Raw genomic sequence first — 16,244 nt, 5'->3', positions numbered from 1 at the left:
CCAACAATAGCGTTGAAAGCTGGCACCGGGTATTTTAAAATTCTATCGGTGCATCCCATCCTACAGTATTCAATTTGTTGGATGAGCTTCTCTCCGACCAAGTCCGTGTGAACGCGATGGCCGTCCAGCTGGATGTGAGTCATGAGACACCGCTATAAACGAAGAAGGAGTACGAGCAAAGCAATCCAACAAGCGTTTATGCCGGATCCTGGATGACTATAACAACAGAGACGCACACAGCTTTCTCTATGCGTGCTGCTGCTATGTACTCAGCGATTTTTGAGTGTATTAGCACGAATCATGTGCTCTGAAGACTGTATTAGCCCGAATTGAGCGCTCTGAAGATCGTATTGTCCCGAATTTCGGCCTTTGAAGGTGCGTTAAGGTTTTGCTCTTATGGGTAGGTTAAAGTAAAATAAACGTTTTAAATTTTCATATTTCTGGTGAATGTTGTATTAGAACGATATACCGTTCGGCCGGTTTTCAAGTGACACCAAACCCCAATATTGCGGTTTGTTGCGGTATACAACTTTTACAAGAAGTAAATCTGACCATTACAGCAACACTGCAAATAGGGATCGAAATAAGTGAATGAATGAGTTGGGGAGAATACAAAAGAAAAGAAAGGATCTAAGTGGAATGGGCCGGCTTTTTCTGAAGTCCAGTACTGAGTTGTCTGTGGGCACTTCTATGCAAACCCCAAAATGACGTTAATAAGTGCTGCAGTCGGTGGAATGCGACCTATTTTACATGAAAACGACGACTTCGATAGTGCGCCAAGAATAGTCTAAGATTTCTTCTTGCTCGAGCTCAGCAACTCGTGCGGTGCCCCAAATTATTCTGGTATGAAGTGCCTGGGTATTTCATGCCACTCGCATAGAATGTCTTGGGATGAAACATCTTGGGATGAAATGACTTCGGTATGGAGTGCCCGGGATGCACATTCCTGGGATGACGTATCCGGGGATGAAGTGTGAGAGAGCCACTCCAAAGTATGAAATATCCTGGCATGTAATGTACATGTGATCAAACATCTTTGGTATAAAGTGTCTGGGATGAAATGTCCTGGAATGAAGTATCTTGGGATGAACTGAGTGAACACCAACCCAGGATCCTGGGATCTGCAGCGCGAGCTTTCGCTCCATGTGCTCCGAACTGGTGTGAGCTAGCTCACTCTGCCACCGAGTGGGCTAGCGCACAATACAAGAAGCGTAAAGATGATAAGCAACACTCTACGTTTATTATTCAGTTGGCGAATAAAAACAATTTAGCAAGAAATTCAGTCGTGCAATACTTTTTCATCTTCACACGCAGTCACCATGTCGAGAGTCTTCAAATTACTTCCGTTGGAGTTTCCGAGCAAGAAGGGCACCGAATACGTCAAAGAATTTACGAGACATATGGCGCATCAGCGCTGCGCTTCGAAAGAGGTAACTTTAATTCGCGTGTTGTGTGCATCAATTATCTATAGAGTCCATATAATAAGTCCGCGGTAAAACGTCCGCACTGTTACCGCTCATTCACACTGGAAGCGGATCCGCGTTTGTAAAGCGGTTGCGAACGCGGTTGTATAAAAATCCAGTACAATTGCACGCGCACTCGATGACATTAAGTGCCCGTGTAATTGTACTGAATCTTTATACAACCGCGTTCGCAACCGCTTTGCGAACGCGGATCTGCTTCCAGTGTGAGTGAGCGGTTATTGTCACGCATTTCAGCCACCTCGGAACGGCGAGAAATAGAAACAGACGTTCGTAGCGCCGGGGAATCCAGCTATAGATTACTGACCAGGCTTTAATGAAGGCTAAAGGAAAGCAAAATATCACTCGCAATGTCGGTACCAGGCCTTGTTATTATGACTAACAGTTTAAGAAACGTGCGGTGTGGCTTGCTGTGTTCGCGTTTCGAGCTTCGTGATTTGTTCTTTGCCGTTTTCAACGGCGAAACGCGAAGCCTAGTTGGCCGAGGGACGATTATAAAATTCTCGGGACCTGCGTGCTCGGACCACACCCTGGGCTATGAGCAATTAAGCTGGTAGCGACTATCCGAATGCAAAAATGAGGGAGGGGTGAAGACGAGAGGGGACGTCAGAATGCCGAGATCTGATTGGAACGATTAGGGGGTAGACCTAAAGCTAGCTGCCTTTCTCTCCACTGCACCCGTCCTACGCGATGAAGCACGGAAAGACGGCGTCTGGCGTTTGCCTCTCGCATTTGAACGCGTTCGACGTCTGTTGTGGACACAAAGGCAGCTAGCTTTAGGTCTACCCACTAATCGTTCCAATCAGAGGTCGGCATTCAGTCGTCACCGAGCGCACTCGTTTCCTCCTCCTCCTCTCTCTCAGTTTCTCGGCGCATAGCTTTGTTTTACAAGTGCAGAAAGGCGGCGGGCTTTGTGTAAATTATAACTGAAGTTGACTAGCAACTGCTGGACTTCAACGTATCTATGGAAAATGTTTTTTATCACTTCTTTTTCTTTCTTCCTTTCTCTCTCTTTTTTTCTCTTAATTATTTTTGACAGCAATTGCAAATAGTCAATGAGAAGTATTCGATTAATGGTAGGTATTGTCCCTTTAACAACAAACTTTAAAAATAGTGTGTATTCACGCCCATATATTCACTTGACTTATATTGTTCCGTTTGATATTTTGCGTAGACGGCAAAATAATATTCTTGGGTATTGTTTCTCCAGAAATTTGAGGATGTCCTTCAACTCTGCCTCGATACTGTGATGCGTGAACGGAGCCCTGACAACTTCGAAATATCCGGTATGCAATTTTATCTCGACTAATTTACGCGCCTTTAATACATACGCTCTTGGAGAAAGTAAACTGGAACAACGAAGCAACTATCGACTGATACCAAAGGCCCCGCCCGGAGGCACAAAATAAATGACTGACGTGCTACGAAATTACATATTCCTGGCTGTATTAAACCCGTCCATGGGAGTGCGAGGGAAACGCGTAACCAACCGTACTAATTTGGCAGAAGGTGTGTTCCCGGTGTCACCATTCACATTTGAATCAGAGTAGGGCAACACCGTATAATATCAAAATACGTTTAACGACTTTAGAAATTAATACTTTAAGCTCCCGCGCATTACGCGAGCTCATAGGGAGGGTTATTTCCACGTGCCTGTTAGTTTGATTTTAGGGCATGCCCTCCATTTACAAACCCACATCAAGCAATCTTTGGCGGTCACCGTGTTTAAGCATCGACTCTTGCGCGAAGCGTGTCATTTATAGAGGAGACCACTTTCAAAGCTGACACGGTGGTCGTGTCCAATACCTTTCAGCACGTGTCCACGCCGAACCCCCACTTACCACTCCTGTTCAATATTTCAGGCTTAGGGCGCGTGGCCATATTACGGCGGTCTCAGATAAATAGCACTGCAGCTACTGAATGGTGCCATTGCCTCTTTCCTCGTCCCCCAAGGCGAGGGGGATTTTCTGCCTTGCAGAATCTTGAGTCTGGTCGTCGGCCTTTAAGAAAAGAAGCTGATATCACAGTTCGTCGTTACTTCTCATTGAGCGACCGCGCTGCGTCTCCCTCGGTAGTCGACGCTTTCATTTTAGTTTGAAAACTCTATCGGTGCATTTACCAGTTGATGTAGTCCCTAGGCGCCTTAAAGACGGTTAGAAAAAAAAGTAAGTAGAAATGACAAACTTATCAATTTCTTGGTGAAAGACTTCAGAGGAACAGTGTGCTATGTGATGGGCGATTAAACGTCACCCCAGACGTCCCCAGCAATAGCCCCTCACATTCGAAGTATATGGGTCGCACATTGTTTCAAGCCATATCAGAAGAACATCATACAGGATGCGCCGCTCAATGTATAAAAATTGCTTACCTAGCTGTAAGAGTTCACGGTGTCAATGCGCCACAGATCTGAAAAGGGAGGAATCACCAACGGCTTGGAAATCTCTCTTTCGGGTCGCCAATTTTTCGAGGAAAAAGAGAAAAGCTGGAAAATTATAATTTTTTTATTAGAATTGCTTTCCACGATCTAATATTGCACAGACCCTCAACATTTCGTGCCGTCTACAATGTCGTCCATCTCCGGTTGTTTCAAATTTCGCAAGTTGTAAAGCCTCGAGAGCACGGGATTGCCAAAGAACACTCGTTCATTATGCAAATTCAGACAATTAACACACCGTTAGCAGATGCTTGTAATGCCTGTGAACTTATTCTCCCAATATTTTTCTTCTAGAATCAGAAATAGAAGACATCGCAGCGCAATGCATGCTCTTCTTCATCGGCGGCAGTGACACCATCACGATAACGTTGACTTGGACGGCGTACTCCCTCGCCTTACACCCGGAGTGTCAAGAAAAGGTGATCGAAGAGATCGACAGTGCTGTAAAACAGGTAAATTCACAATAAGCATAACGGATCTACTCGTCCGAGTGGCAGAAAGAGTATGGGAACGATGATTACATTCAAAATAAAAAGAAAGGAATGGTGAATTCTTCCATCTAGAAGCAACCAAAGCTATAGTAAAGCCAACAGGTCCCCTGGGAAAGCCTCGTTTGTAATTACATTAGGACAACCATTAATTTAAGACATCAGGAAAAAAGTTTGTCTACTAAATACAGGGAGTGACACCGGATATTCAAACAACAGATTGATGGTTTGTTTTTGTTCTTCTTTCTCAATTCTCAGGGCATCATCAAAACTAGTCGTCTGGTTTAGAGTGCTCTTTGGGGCTCAAACCTAAGGATTAATCCTTGGCGATTCCTTAACGCAATCTCGCTGTAAACCTCGAAAGTAAGAAAATTCGTTCTCCTGTTCGCGTGAAGCTTGTCGTGCAGCGCACGTTGTGTTCTCTAAAAAAATTCGGAAACATCATGAAATAGACATCACTGAGAACAGCGATATCCCTTACTTTTAATTTCAATATCTGGTATCCACTGAACTGGGGCGTGGCAAGTGTCGAGCTTTAGACTACACGGCCTGCAAGTTCGTCTCCTTTTTGGCTTGTTTACCCCACGGTACGCGTCCACGTGCATTTGTTTCTTCTCGACCTCAACCAATGGCGGTGCGCGCTTGGCTGCCTCGTCATCGCGCCTTCCCTACGTCGCCTTTTCATTGGCGTGCTCCCCTTTTCGTTCGCTTGCGCAAAATACGCACTTTGGAACACTTGCTCGCCCTGCTGTTTGGAGGCCATAATTATTGCGGCGTTAGCCAATAAGAAAGCCCAATAACGATTCACGAAGCAGCAAGCGGAACCATAATTAACCACGGCCTCCGCTTCTTAAAGTGCCAGTGGCTATAGTTCAGAAATTGGCGCAGAAAATGTTCAATAAGGATCCGCCTGAAGACACATCGGTGGCCTTGATGGCATGTTTTGAAAGCACGCATGAAATGGTAATCAGTGATGCTTGTAGTATGGGATGCAGTGGGACTTGCTGTTTTACATTATGGATACGTCTTATATTACTATTGGGGAGAGAATAATATATAGCTGAAAATCAACGAATTAAAGATTACCTGTGTTTGTAGTTTGTCCTAGTCTTAATTTTTCTACAGGGTGTGCGCGGCACTTCCGGCCACCATGGAGGGGTTAGAGAAATACTTCCGGTTCTCCTGTATTTGCCTCATATTTGGGTGGGTGCGCGACGACCCTTGTTTCGCTAGCAAGCAATCCCGTGAGAGCTGCACTCTAGAAATGCCCAGTGATCGTGCGTTTACGTTGCCGGTGCGTACCAGCACAAACAGAACGTTACATGTGAAGTTATTTCGAGCATCTCAAAACGAGGGACGCCACCGACGCCGCCGAGCCTGGGTAATCGCAAAACGATGGTATTGGCAGACGGTGCCGCGGCCTCAGCAATCCCGAATCGCGCGCACGAAGGCTTCTCCGGCCGTCCCATGTACGATTGCAATTGTGCTAACTCCGTCGCTAGCCGCGAGGTGGCGATGTCCGCCCAGTCGTAATAGAGGGGCGAGCCGTCAGCGTCGCAGGTAGAGATCCGCACTGGTACGGGTTAGGCTGCCTCAATGACCTTCTGTTTAGAGTGATGCCATCCTTTGTAGTACCCGATGCCGACAGCACGCGCTCACGGGGAAAATACAAAGAAATCGACGAAAACAAAATGTCGCCATAGCACAGTCAGCGCCACAGACGCGTGGAGGGAGACGCTCTTTCACGCGCTTCTGAACAAAAAACAAAAAAAAAGCCCGCGGGCGCGGGTGAAGCCGGGCTCGCGCTTCAATGCTACTTTCAAAAAGGGCCCGGGTCCGATACGGGCCTTGCATTCAAGTCTACAAAGCGAGCCAAGCCGGCCATTATTCTTTTTTAGCAGCATGTTTATTGGAAGCTTGCTCGGGGGTTGGGAGAGGAACCAAAGTAGGGGAGGAACAATGCTGAAGCATGTGTGTGTGCACGTATATGTTTTGTAAGGTTCGGTGTGTGTGCAGCGAATGCTCTTCCTGAGCACAGCGGCGCTGCGTTCCTTTTCGTCCCCGGCAGCGCCGCCATCATAATATCGCTTCCACCCATAAGCACGCACACACACGCGCCTACACAATGCTCACCCTAACCGGCGTAAACCATCTGTGTGTTACGAGTGCCTGCATCCCCAGTGTGGGTCGTATATTGCCGCCATAATGTTTGTCCTAAACGTGCTCATAGTACAAGAAAACAACAATATGACCTGCATCACTTACGTAATAAACAGTAACAAAATATAAGGAGAAGGACGACACGAGGTCTGCACTTTTTAGTACCAAACCTTGCGCTCAGTCTCAACAATCTTCGTCAAACAACGTGCGGATTGTAATGGAGAAGTCTGTACGGCCATTGATGGAGAACATGGGCATGACTATGACCGCCAGTGTGGCGCACCACTGCTTGAAGCCTATGCACCACAAAATTCTTCGCGTCTAATCTGAAAATTCAAGGCTTGGAATATGTAAATAAAGCAGGTTGGAAGACGGAAAAGGATGGAATTTATAGATACGTCAGAGCATAGCCTCCTTTATACTGAAAATGCCTGCCCAATGGTTTCTTTGTCGTCGTCGCGCTTACTTCACAGATTTGCTACTAGGGGCGCCAAAACCCCATACAGAAATGCAGACGACGCTTGTCCGCTGCCTGCTGCTACAGTTCACTGTAGCTAGCGTAAGCTACGTTATCCGTTAAGCTACGTGATGACGTAAGTTTTCTATGTTAAGTTACGCGGTAACGTGACCTTACGTGATCAAATAGGTCACTTGATCACGTAATTTGTTTGTGACGCGAGTCACTTTTTTTTCGGTCGTCGTTCGACCCGCAGATAGAGCGCTTAGCAATTGCCGGCATAGCTCAATAGCACGAAGCCGTCTGCTGCTCGTGGCACGCGCACCGCGACGCCACACGTACAGGCGCGGTCATTTCATTCCATTTATCGATCATGGGCACATCAGCACCTTGTACTTAGCCCCAACTCTTCGTGCTGCATTCTAAGTCGCATGATACCTTACTGGTGTGTGCCAATGTGCAACTCGGACTCGCGAGTTGCACTTCCTAGTGGTCATTAAACAGGTTTCTATGGCTCCTGGTAATTCCCTCCTCAGGCACCAGGATAGGAGAGGACTATACTATCCATCAGTGGATCTAGTGAGGGTGTTGCATGCGCTGAAAAACTTTGTAAAGATTTTTCAAAAAAAAAAACAAACGAAATATGCGGAAAATGAAAAAGCCTTAGCATGCAGCTGGTGATACTGCGGTGGATACTCTTAAGGCCGGTTCAGACACTTGCGTTTGAGTGTGTTTGACTGCGTTGTGTCGAGAACCGAAAGCGAGTCACCGACACATCTGTGCTTCGTATGAAGCGTGGAATCCAATTCAAGGAATCATCTTGGCACGCGATATAAGCAGCAGGGATGTCCTGGTTTCTCGTAGCCGCAACGGAGTCAAACGCAGTCAAACGCAACTGTCTGAACCAGGCTTTATACACCATGGCGCTCTGAAATACGCAAAGGTAAAGAAAGATGTCAACCATCAGAAAGATTTTCTGCAACTTCTGTGTACTAGATATTTCAGGCCAATTTTCACAAACTACTCGACATCCGTGACTGACAAGCATGACTCCAAGAAGATCTTCACCAAACAAGCCACAATCTACGAAGCCGTTAAAAAAACTCTAGAACTGCATACGTGAGAAACAGTGCGGACCACAACAGACCGGTCAAAACCATCAAGGGGCTGTGCACTTAAAAAAACAAATTGGAATTGTATATCAGAACCCCCGGTCAGTGTGTTGCCGACGGGTGCGCAGGCCTTCGGTCAGCGGGGACGCGTACGCGGTCCTGAGAAAAACCACATGACTGCCGCATGTAGTCCGCGGGCCGTATGTTTTGCGGCTGTGCTCCATAGCAATAAAAACTCTAAAGTGGTCGCTGCTTCAACGTCGTGAAAGTCCGTCAGCCTGTCTGTCTCCTTTTTAATTGGCATTGACTATTTCTGTTGTCGATACGACAAGCACCAGAGGTCTGGTAACATTTCAGCATACAAACAAAACCAAGACGTGAAAGCTAAAAGAAAGGTATTAGACTTATTTATATATAAAATCTATTCTGACGGCGCCCTGCGCCTGGTATGTAGCATGGGTTACGAATGAATTCAATTCACAAACGGCATCACAGTGGACTAGCAACAGGCAGCGAAGAAGAGTCGTCTGCATTTTGTATGGGGTTTGGCGCCTCTAGCAGCAAACATGCGAAGCAGGCGCGACGACGACGAAGCATGGTGAAGCCAACCATTGGGCAGGCATTATCAGTATAAAGGAGGCTATGGTCAGAGTTATTTTTCTTGAGATCCCATTGTCTGTTTGCATATCAATTAACTTAGACCACAAGGTGCATAAGAGGATGCAGTGGTTTGTGCTAAATGTGCCAAAAACTAGACGTTTAGAAGATAACGCACTATTTTTTTTTTATTTAGTACCCACAATTATCACGAAGTTTATTAAAAAAATAGGCGAAGTCGCATCGCGGTGGTTCTATCTTAGCGCCATAATGTTTTCCCTAAAACCGGGGTCATACAGCTTATACATCATACAAAGACAGTCTGCAAACAGATTCGAACGCGAATCATCACCAGATCTCTGCTTCGAATGCCGCGGGGCAACGAATTCAAGGGGACACCTGGCACGCGGCATTCGAACCACGAATATCGTGGCGACTGACATCAGCCGACTGTTTTTTGTTTGATGCGTAATCAGTGTGACCCCGGCTTAAAGCTGCTTCTAGTAGAACTAAACACCGCAGTTTGACCCTCATAAATTGCGTAATAAATAATAAAAAAATATTAAAAACATTCCCAGGGCACCTAAACACTTCTTATGAGTTGTGAATGCAAAAGCATGAACGTCGTTCGTCTCCTCCCTTACTTTGTTTGCTGTGTACTGGCGTGGACCGCCACATTTCGCTACTGCTGAGGTTGCGGCCGCCGACGGTACAGATGCCTCAGACGCGGCATGCATGCTCCTCGGCGCCAAGTAACCGAGACGTTTACAAGATAACTCCCCACCTTTTGAATGTATAAACATTGTGACCACGGCTTAAAGGTACATACTTCTAGTTGAAGTCAATACCACACTATGACCCGGAAAAATTGCGTGATAAATATTACCATACAGTATCAAACCTCGTGCTCAGACTAAAAAGCACAGTAATTGTTAGCAGTGAGAGAGTGCAGGCGAGCTGGTTAATCAATCGTCATCTTGTAAACCCTGAGATGGGGTTTGGTTTGTTCGTCCGTTTTTTTATCGTTCCCCATCTCAGGGTTTACAAGATGACGAGCAATTGTTTTCGTCTAGGGATATCTAAATTGTTTATGTATGGAGCTAATCTTTTTCTGGAGTTTTGTACGCGCTACAACTTGCAGTCAAATATACCGAAAAGCGCGCTTGTAGCGCTAGCCGCCACATGTCCAGATGAATATCTCAAACTATATAAGCATCACAACTTGTCTATCTACTTCCCTAAAGCATCTGTTCGCCGTCCTACCACGGTATACACACATCTGTAAGTAGAAGTTGCAGTGACACGACGTAACAAGACTTTTTCTTGGAGTCTTCTCCCTCGCGCCATCTTGTCGATGACTGAGTTGAGAGCGCCTCCCAGCGGAGAGACGCCGCCGCCTTCTCTTTTTTTTTTTTTTTTTCCGATTACACCCTTTCCTGTTTTGAGAAGCGTTCGCGAGCTTTGGGATCTCGGAAGTCATGACGGTGCCATGGCTCCTAAACGGACAAGAGTGCCGCTTAAAACACTCGAGCGCGCTCTTCGTGCACCGAGTATTTCTCGGAGCGCGAGGGAGTTCTTCGCGCTACGTGACGTCAAGTAAACAAACAAGATGGCTGGGCTGTTGTTGATACCGTCGTGACGAAAGGTGTAGCCAGACTGCTACGCCTTTTTAGCTGATTAGTGCTTAATCGGGCAGGTAAAACCAATTTGATTTGGTTTGTTCGTCCATCTCGCCTAACAAAAAAAAAAAAGAAAAAAAACATTTGTCAGACGGTAGCCCGTCGATAGCACAGCCACAGAAAAGTTGTCGAGGCGAGGAGACATTCGAACCGCTGCCCCTTTTATAATGCTCAGCCCAGCGAATAAATATACTTCCATTGGAAAGCCAAATCATCAGTGAGCGTAGCGGTAAATGTTTGGTCATGCATCTCGGCTGCAAACGAACTGACGTGCAATCTATTGAACAACGATGTGACGGTATCGGCGTGGCACATCGACGACTTTCGTCTCGCGCGCTGCAAGACGTAACCACAAAATATCTGGCAAGTTTAAGGGCTTCCTGCGTCAACAAGCAAGTTCAGGAATGTTGTCTTTAATTTAAATATGAGCAGCATGCACGGTAAATAAATGTTTCGGCCAATGTAACTTTCTACATATGTGCTCGAAACGAGTCTTCATACCTTTCAGTAATATTAAAACGCTCGTAGAAATTTCATAACGTCGCCGTTTTCTTTTCTTTTTTTTTTTTGTTTTACATTCTGGCGCTTCACGGTGGCCATATTTAATTTATCTCCGAAATGATTTCGGCTTCTGCCACCCGTATCCACGAGATGTCGGGTTCGTCATGACCGTGCGGTCGGAAGGAGCTCGAGTGGCTCGTCGACAGTTTTGGTGTGTCGCGCTCTTGTACGCCATGCGCCGTTTAGTTGCTGCGCTCGGAGTATGAAACTCGGAGCGTCGGAGTAGGAGTAAAGGAGAGCGGACTTAACGCGCCCATTGGTACCTTTCGTTTTGGTACCTTTCGTGTCGCCGACGTGTTTTCGCTTAAGGACTTTGAAGGTCGACTGAACGATGATACATATAAGGCTTTCGCCTTAATAAATCCTTTCAGAAGATTGTTCGCTAAAACCAAAACCTGGCTCGGCGACCCTTACGGGAAAGCTAGGCGCGTGCCTTCGGCGCCTGGTGGAGGTAGGTGATTTCACGCCGATGCCTTGCCGTTCACGAAGTAGTTGATCACCTTTCGGAGATTCTAGGTTTTAAGTTATTCTCAGGTATACGGACCAGGCTGGAGGAATCAGTAGTCCTTAAGATGCGCCCACGAAACCTTCGGCAGATTTGCCATTTCCTTGAGGAACAAGCCCTCTTTCTTTTCACCCAAAGGAACAGGAAGTGATGGCCTTCCATTATAAGTGAATTTCAGGAGGTATGGCAGCTAGACAACGGCGGTGAGACTTTCAAAGCATGGCAACTCCCTGAGGGTGGTCGAAAACAAGCAAAAACATTAGCCAACCGGAAGTAATATACGTCCTCCAGAAGTTCGGATTTGTTTTTGTTTACCTCAGCACACTTTGTATACATGTCACGGGCAATAATTGTTTTCAATTTTCGAGTAAAATCCCGCGAATAGCTTTCAGTTACTTCAGTATTCACACAAGTTCCGTTTCTGAGAAAAAAGCAGGATTTGTGGGAATGCATATTATCTTGCTGAGTGTTAATAATATCTGTATTGCCTGTACATTTTTTATTACACTTGCTTCTTTGCAACAAATTTTAACAAAGTTATATTTCTATACTTGGATAGCTAGATTAGGAAATCATTTACAGAAGTAAGATTATTTTGCGTGGGGCCTCGTGATCGTGAAAATGGAAAGCGCGTGTGAATAAAGAATCATTTTTGCGTGGTTACAATCATGCAGAACGTGTATTACATAAATGATACGTATATGTTTAAGAATGCACCGTCCCCTTTCTACAGAATGGCGTCACCTACGAATCTATCAAGGACATGCCATATCTGGAAGCTGTCATCAACGAGTCTTTGCGCTTGCACACACCCGACTCACTGTAAGTGTGTCTCTTTTGAGATGTATAAACTGTAATATGAAGAAATATAAAGGAACTCGCTTGAGGAACAGGCCGCTTGTGGAGTCTCAGGTGGCTGGGATTCGCATGGATGAGTGTCAGAATATAAATTCTGACACTCATCCATGCGTGTGCATGACGTATATTAATCTATTATGCAGAAATGGGGGGAGGGGTTCTATAAATGCTGCAAAGGTGTTGATCCAGATTCTGAATTATTTAATGGATTGGCTTGGGTGTGTCGATAATACTGATTCGGAAGTGTACAACATTACTCAACCCTCGTCAGCTGGCGCAAATATGAACGACACTGGTGTTCAATGCGAGCTCAACTTATTTCAGCTCAATAAGAAGATGCACCCAGGAGACTTCAGTGGCTGGTATAAAAATTCACCCCGGAATGTCCATTGAAATTCCGATTCACGGCATGCATCGCGACCCGGAATTTTTTCCCGAACCCGATTGCTTCAAGCCAGAAAGGTTGGTGCTTCCATTCGAAAATTTTTACACATTGCGAGCACAAAAGCGGCACACTCAACAGAAACTTATAACTGCACCCTAGCCCCTGAACGGAGGAATTGAATTTCTAAAGTTCATCCCCTCTCAAGAATTCGCAATAATGGGTGTACGAAAATTGCATAGTTACGGTATTTTTAGCTACAACGAGGGTTGTCCTAATCAGTTGCGTGTATGCCTACTCTGTCATGTAATTTCTTATTCACCTAAGTGCAGCGAGCACTGTTGGGACTTTAAAGATGGACATGGCTCAAAAGCATTATTGAACTGAGGTAACAGCTCTGGTTTCACTCTTCGTCGTAGTATTTTACAAAAAAAACCACAACAGGCAGTCTCTTTAGTGTTGTGTAATATTTTATAAGGACTGGGCGATATGAATCTATCATACTCGGGGCAATGAGATAAAATAATATTTTGCGCATTTTACCCTCAATTCTTAAAATTATTTTATGCAAAGGAATATGCTTTCTTTATAAATAGGAAGTTATATCGAGTTTTAAGCGAAACGATCGTTTCACAAAAGTTTCACAGAATGGTACTACGACATTAATGTTTCTTTACATTAGTATCGTAGTACCCTCATGAAACTCTTCTGAAACGACATTTTGTCTAAAAGTCGATGTAACTTTCTATTTATAAAAATGTTTTAAGGGCACATTATTTTGCATAATAGGATATATAAAACTGAGGCCGTAAAGCGCTAAAATCCTTATATAAATCTTAATAAGCCCAGCATTAGAAGGCCATGCCACAGATGAAACCTATCCTGTTAAGAAAAAATCCGTTCATTTCTATTATTATTTAATTCTCCCTATCTCCCAGCCGGGTGATAAATTAGGTACAAACAGTAACACTTGAAGAGTTACAGCTCTTCAAGTCATAGGTGTTCTATGGCCTAACCGGTTTCCGTGATGTGTTTAAGCAGCAAGCATGGTTGGAATCTGAACTAAACTTGTGTTCGATTCTATACCTTAATAAAAAATATACAGACCTGATGCTCGTTATCATAATCCGAATCAGCATGCGTGTCACTGTACTCATAAATAGTGTTCTTGAAGAATCATTCAAGAAAGAACGCACATCATTCATTTTTAGTAGAACCTGCTTGTGTCATCAAACACGCGCGAATCTACAATTTGGGGGCAGTATTAATGTATTTTTATTTCAAATTGTACGTTTCTAGCCTGCAGTGTTGCCTTAATTCTCGGCGACTGATCACATTTTTTTAATTAGATTTCTGCCAGAGAACAAGGAGGCTCTTGTCCCGTACACGTACCTGGCGTTTGGTGCCGGGCCCCGAAACTGCGTCGGACAGAGGATGGGAATGATACAAACTAAGGCGACGCTTGCTTGTCTTCTCCAAAAGATCAGATTTCAGAGGTGCAGTGAAACCCAGGTATGTGTACATAATTTTTGGAACATCGACATGGTACCAAGAAATAAAATTGAAAGTGACTGCGACTCCTTGTGACAAAAATATAGAGGTAGTGTGGTAAGCACTCATAAACTGGCTCAGCCGTTTCAAACCTTTTTCAAACAAAAATCACAACAAAAAAAACGCCCCGTGGGCGAAAAGTGCACGAAACCTTATTGCGGCACTTATAGTTGAAAATTAAGAAAGGTTTGCATAAAATATTTTATTTTTTTAGAACGTATCTTCCTTAACCATGGCTGACCACAATGCTGTAAATGTAATTATAAAATAAATATAGCAGGCAAAGTTATTCAGACCTGATCGAAGTCTAGTCGGTTTCGTCAGATCTTTGTTTTCTTCACGCCTAAGTGTTTAAACCGCGTAGCGTTACCAAATATTTTTTAGCTGACTCATGAACCAGAAACAATCCACCTCACCGCCTTGCTATTCATTTTACAAATTAAATTAAGACTTCACGGCTCAATGAAAACCACCGCAACATTTGCTTCAAAGCTGCTAGCCATCACATAATGGTCGATTTATCGGATTACTAACACTCAGCAAATTGCGACCGGCTTCTCCACAGTATAAATAATGTATAACATACCTACCTCTGTCAGAAGGCTACGTTAAAGGCCTTGAGAACAAACCCATTTAAAAGATGAGCGAATGTGCGCACGCCGATTGCCTTGAGATCGCGAGCTGACTCGCCGATTCTGAAATTCTTATTCTGTGTCTTTGTTACGAAGGCCTGTAACGTGCCCGCCCGACACTGGTTTTAGTCCGTGTTCGTTAAATACCTGATTGGGGAATATTCGCACAATACAGTAGGGTAATTTAACAAATGACGGACTTCTCAGTGACATGCCAAACGCCGGCAGAATGCGTCTTCTGTTGGAGAAAACCGGTATTCAATTGCTAGAGCTCATACGCGTTTGTTCTTCCCGTCAGAAATAGTGTTGTCAACATTTTACTCTTATTTTCTTTAGGTGCCCTTGAAGTTACAGGCAAGATCTTTGGCTCTGCAATCCGCTGAGCCAGTGAAACTGAGATGTGTCCCTCGCGTTCGATGACGGACAAATGGCGAAGGTAAAAGCCGGGAAGCCGGAAGGAATGTTCCGGTTTTAATACGTTGTGGAAGAGGTCACCGATTATGCTGCGCGAACAGCTTAAATTTGTATCATCCATCATTGTTGTGTGAGCTCATTCCCGGAAATAAAGATAAATATATGTTTGCTAAAAAATATATAACTTTTGGGAAATGTCGCGCGAATTGATCAGTATTGGAGTGGAATACACTTTTGGCAGCGTGATACCTTAGGATATTGTTTGAAGAACAAGATTGCTGCCTTATGGCCAACAAAACATGCTTCTTAATTGTGTAAGGTTCGTCAAGATAATAGGCACTGGACAAAACCAGCCGCTCGAGTTAAGTGTTCATGTCGAACACTTTTTGTTCAGGTTCGACCCATTTAAAAGCACAGGAAAAAAAAAAGAAGTTGTGACACGCACCTGATCTCGCCACACCAGCGTCTCCTTCTCAATGACGAAGTGCGTCTGCTATGCTTACCATTCCTATGGCAACGAAGCGTTTGCTGAAATGACGCACACTCGAACGCAGTCTGAAGAAAGCAATGGCTTACGCCATTTTCTAACTACAGCCTGCAAGCAATTTATACCCCTGCCAGACGGGCACGTTAGATGACATTTAAGCAAAATGACATTACAGCTCGGCCAATCCACGTGCTTAACACGCCACGCTGCGCATGCACGCGCCACATGCAGAACCAGGATCACGAGCCGATTCGTCGAGCGGTGAATGACATTCGATCAAAAGGACATTTACTTTACTGTCTGACAGCGGTATAAGCTATTGTAGCCAAAGCAGAAGTTGTATTTTCCAGCATTCAACCAAAGCACGACGGAGCGCAAAGTGCACTGACTCGAGGCAGAGCTTCTAGAGCATGTTTAAACTTGCCACCGACTAATGAGAGACACAA

General features: G+C 44.8%; 1 protein-coding gene across 1 annotated transcript in view; it reads left to right on the top strand.

Moving 5' to 3' along the window:
* The window catches only part of LOC115316328 (cytochrome P450 3A41), a 42,234-nt gene extending 26,746 nt beyond the window's left edge, over positions 1–15,488 (top strand). The window contains exons 7-13 of the mRNA XM_040216522.3: positions 1,315–1,430; positions 2,692–2,767; positions 4,210–4,367; positions 12,208–12,296; positions 12,657–12,794; positions 14,064–14,226; positions 15,234–15,488. Coding sequence (XP_040072456.2) covers positions 1,315–1,430; positions 2,692–2,767; positions 4,210–4,367; positions 12,208–12,296; positions 12,657–12,794; positions 14,064–14,226; positions 15,234–15,317 — 824 coding nt within the window. The 3' untranslated portion in view covers positions 15,318–15,488. The remainder of the gene's footprint in view (positions 1–1,314; positions 1,431–2,691; positions 2,768–4,209; positions 4,368–12,207; positions 12,297–12,656; positions 12,795–14,063; positions 14,227–15,233) is intronic.
* The last annotated feature ends 756 nt before the right edge of the window (positions 15,489–16,244 follow it).

This window comes from Ixodes scapularis, unplaced genomic scaffold (assembly GCF_016920785.2).
Source record: "Ixodes scapularis isolate PalLabHiFi unplaced genomic scaffold, ASM1692078v2 PGA_scaffold1__304_contigs__length_218370807, whole genome shotgun sequence".
Taxonomy (NCBI): domain Eukaryota; kingdom Metazoa; phylum Arthropoda; class Arachnida; order Ixodida; family Ixodidae; genus Ixodes; species Ixodes scapularis.
Note: the sequence above shows the minus strand (reverse complement) of the source record. Positions and strands in the feature narration are given on the sequence as shown.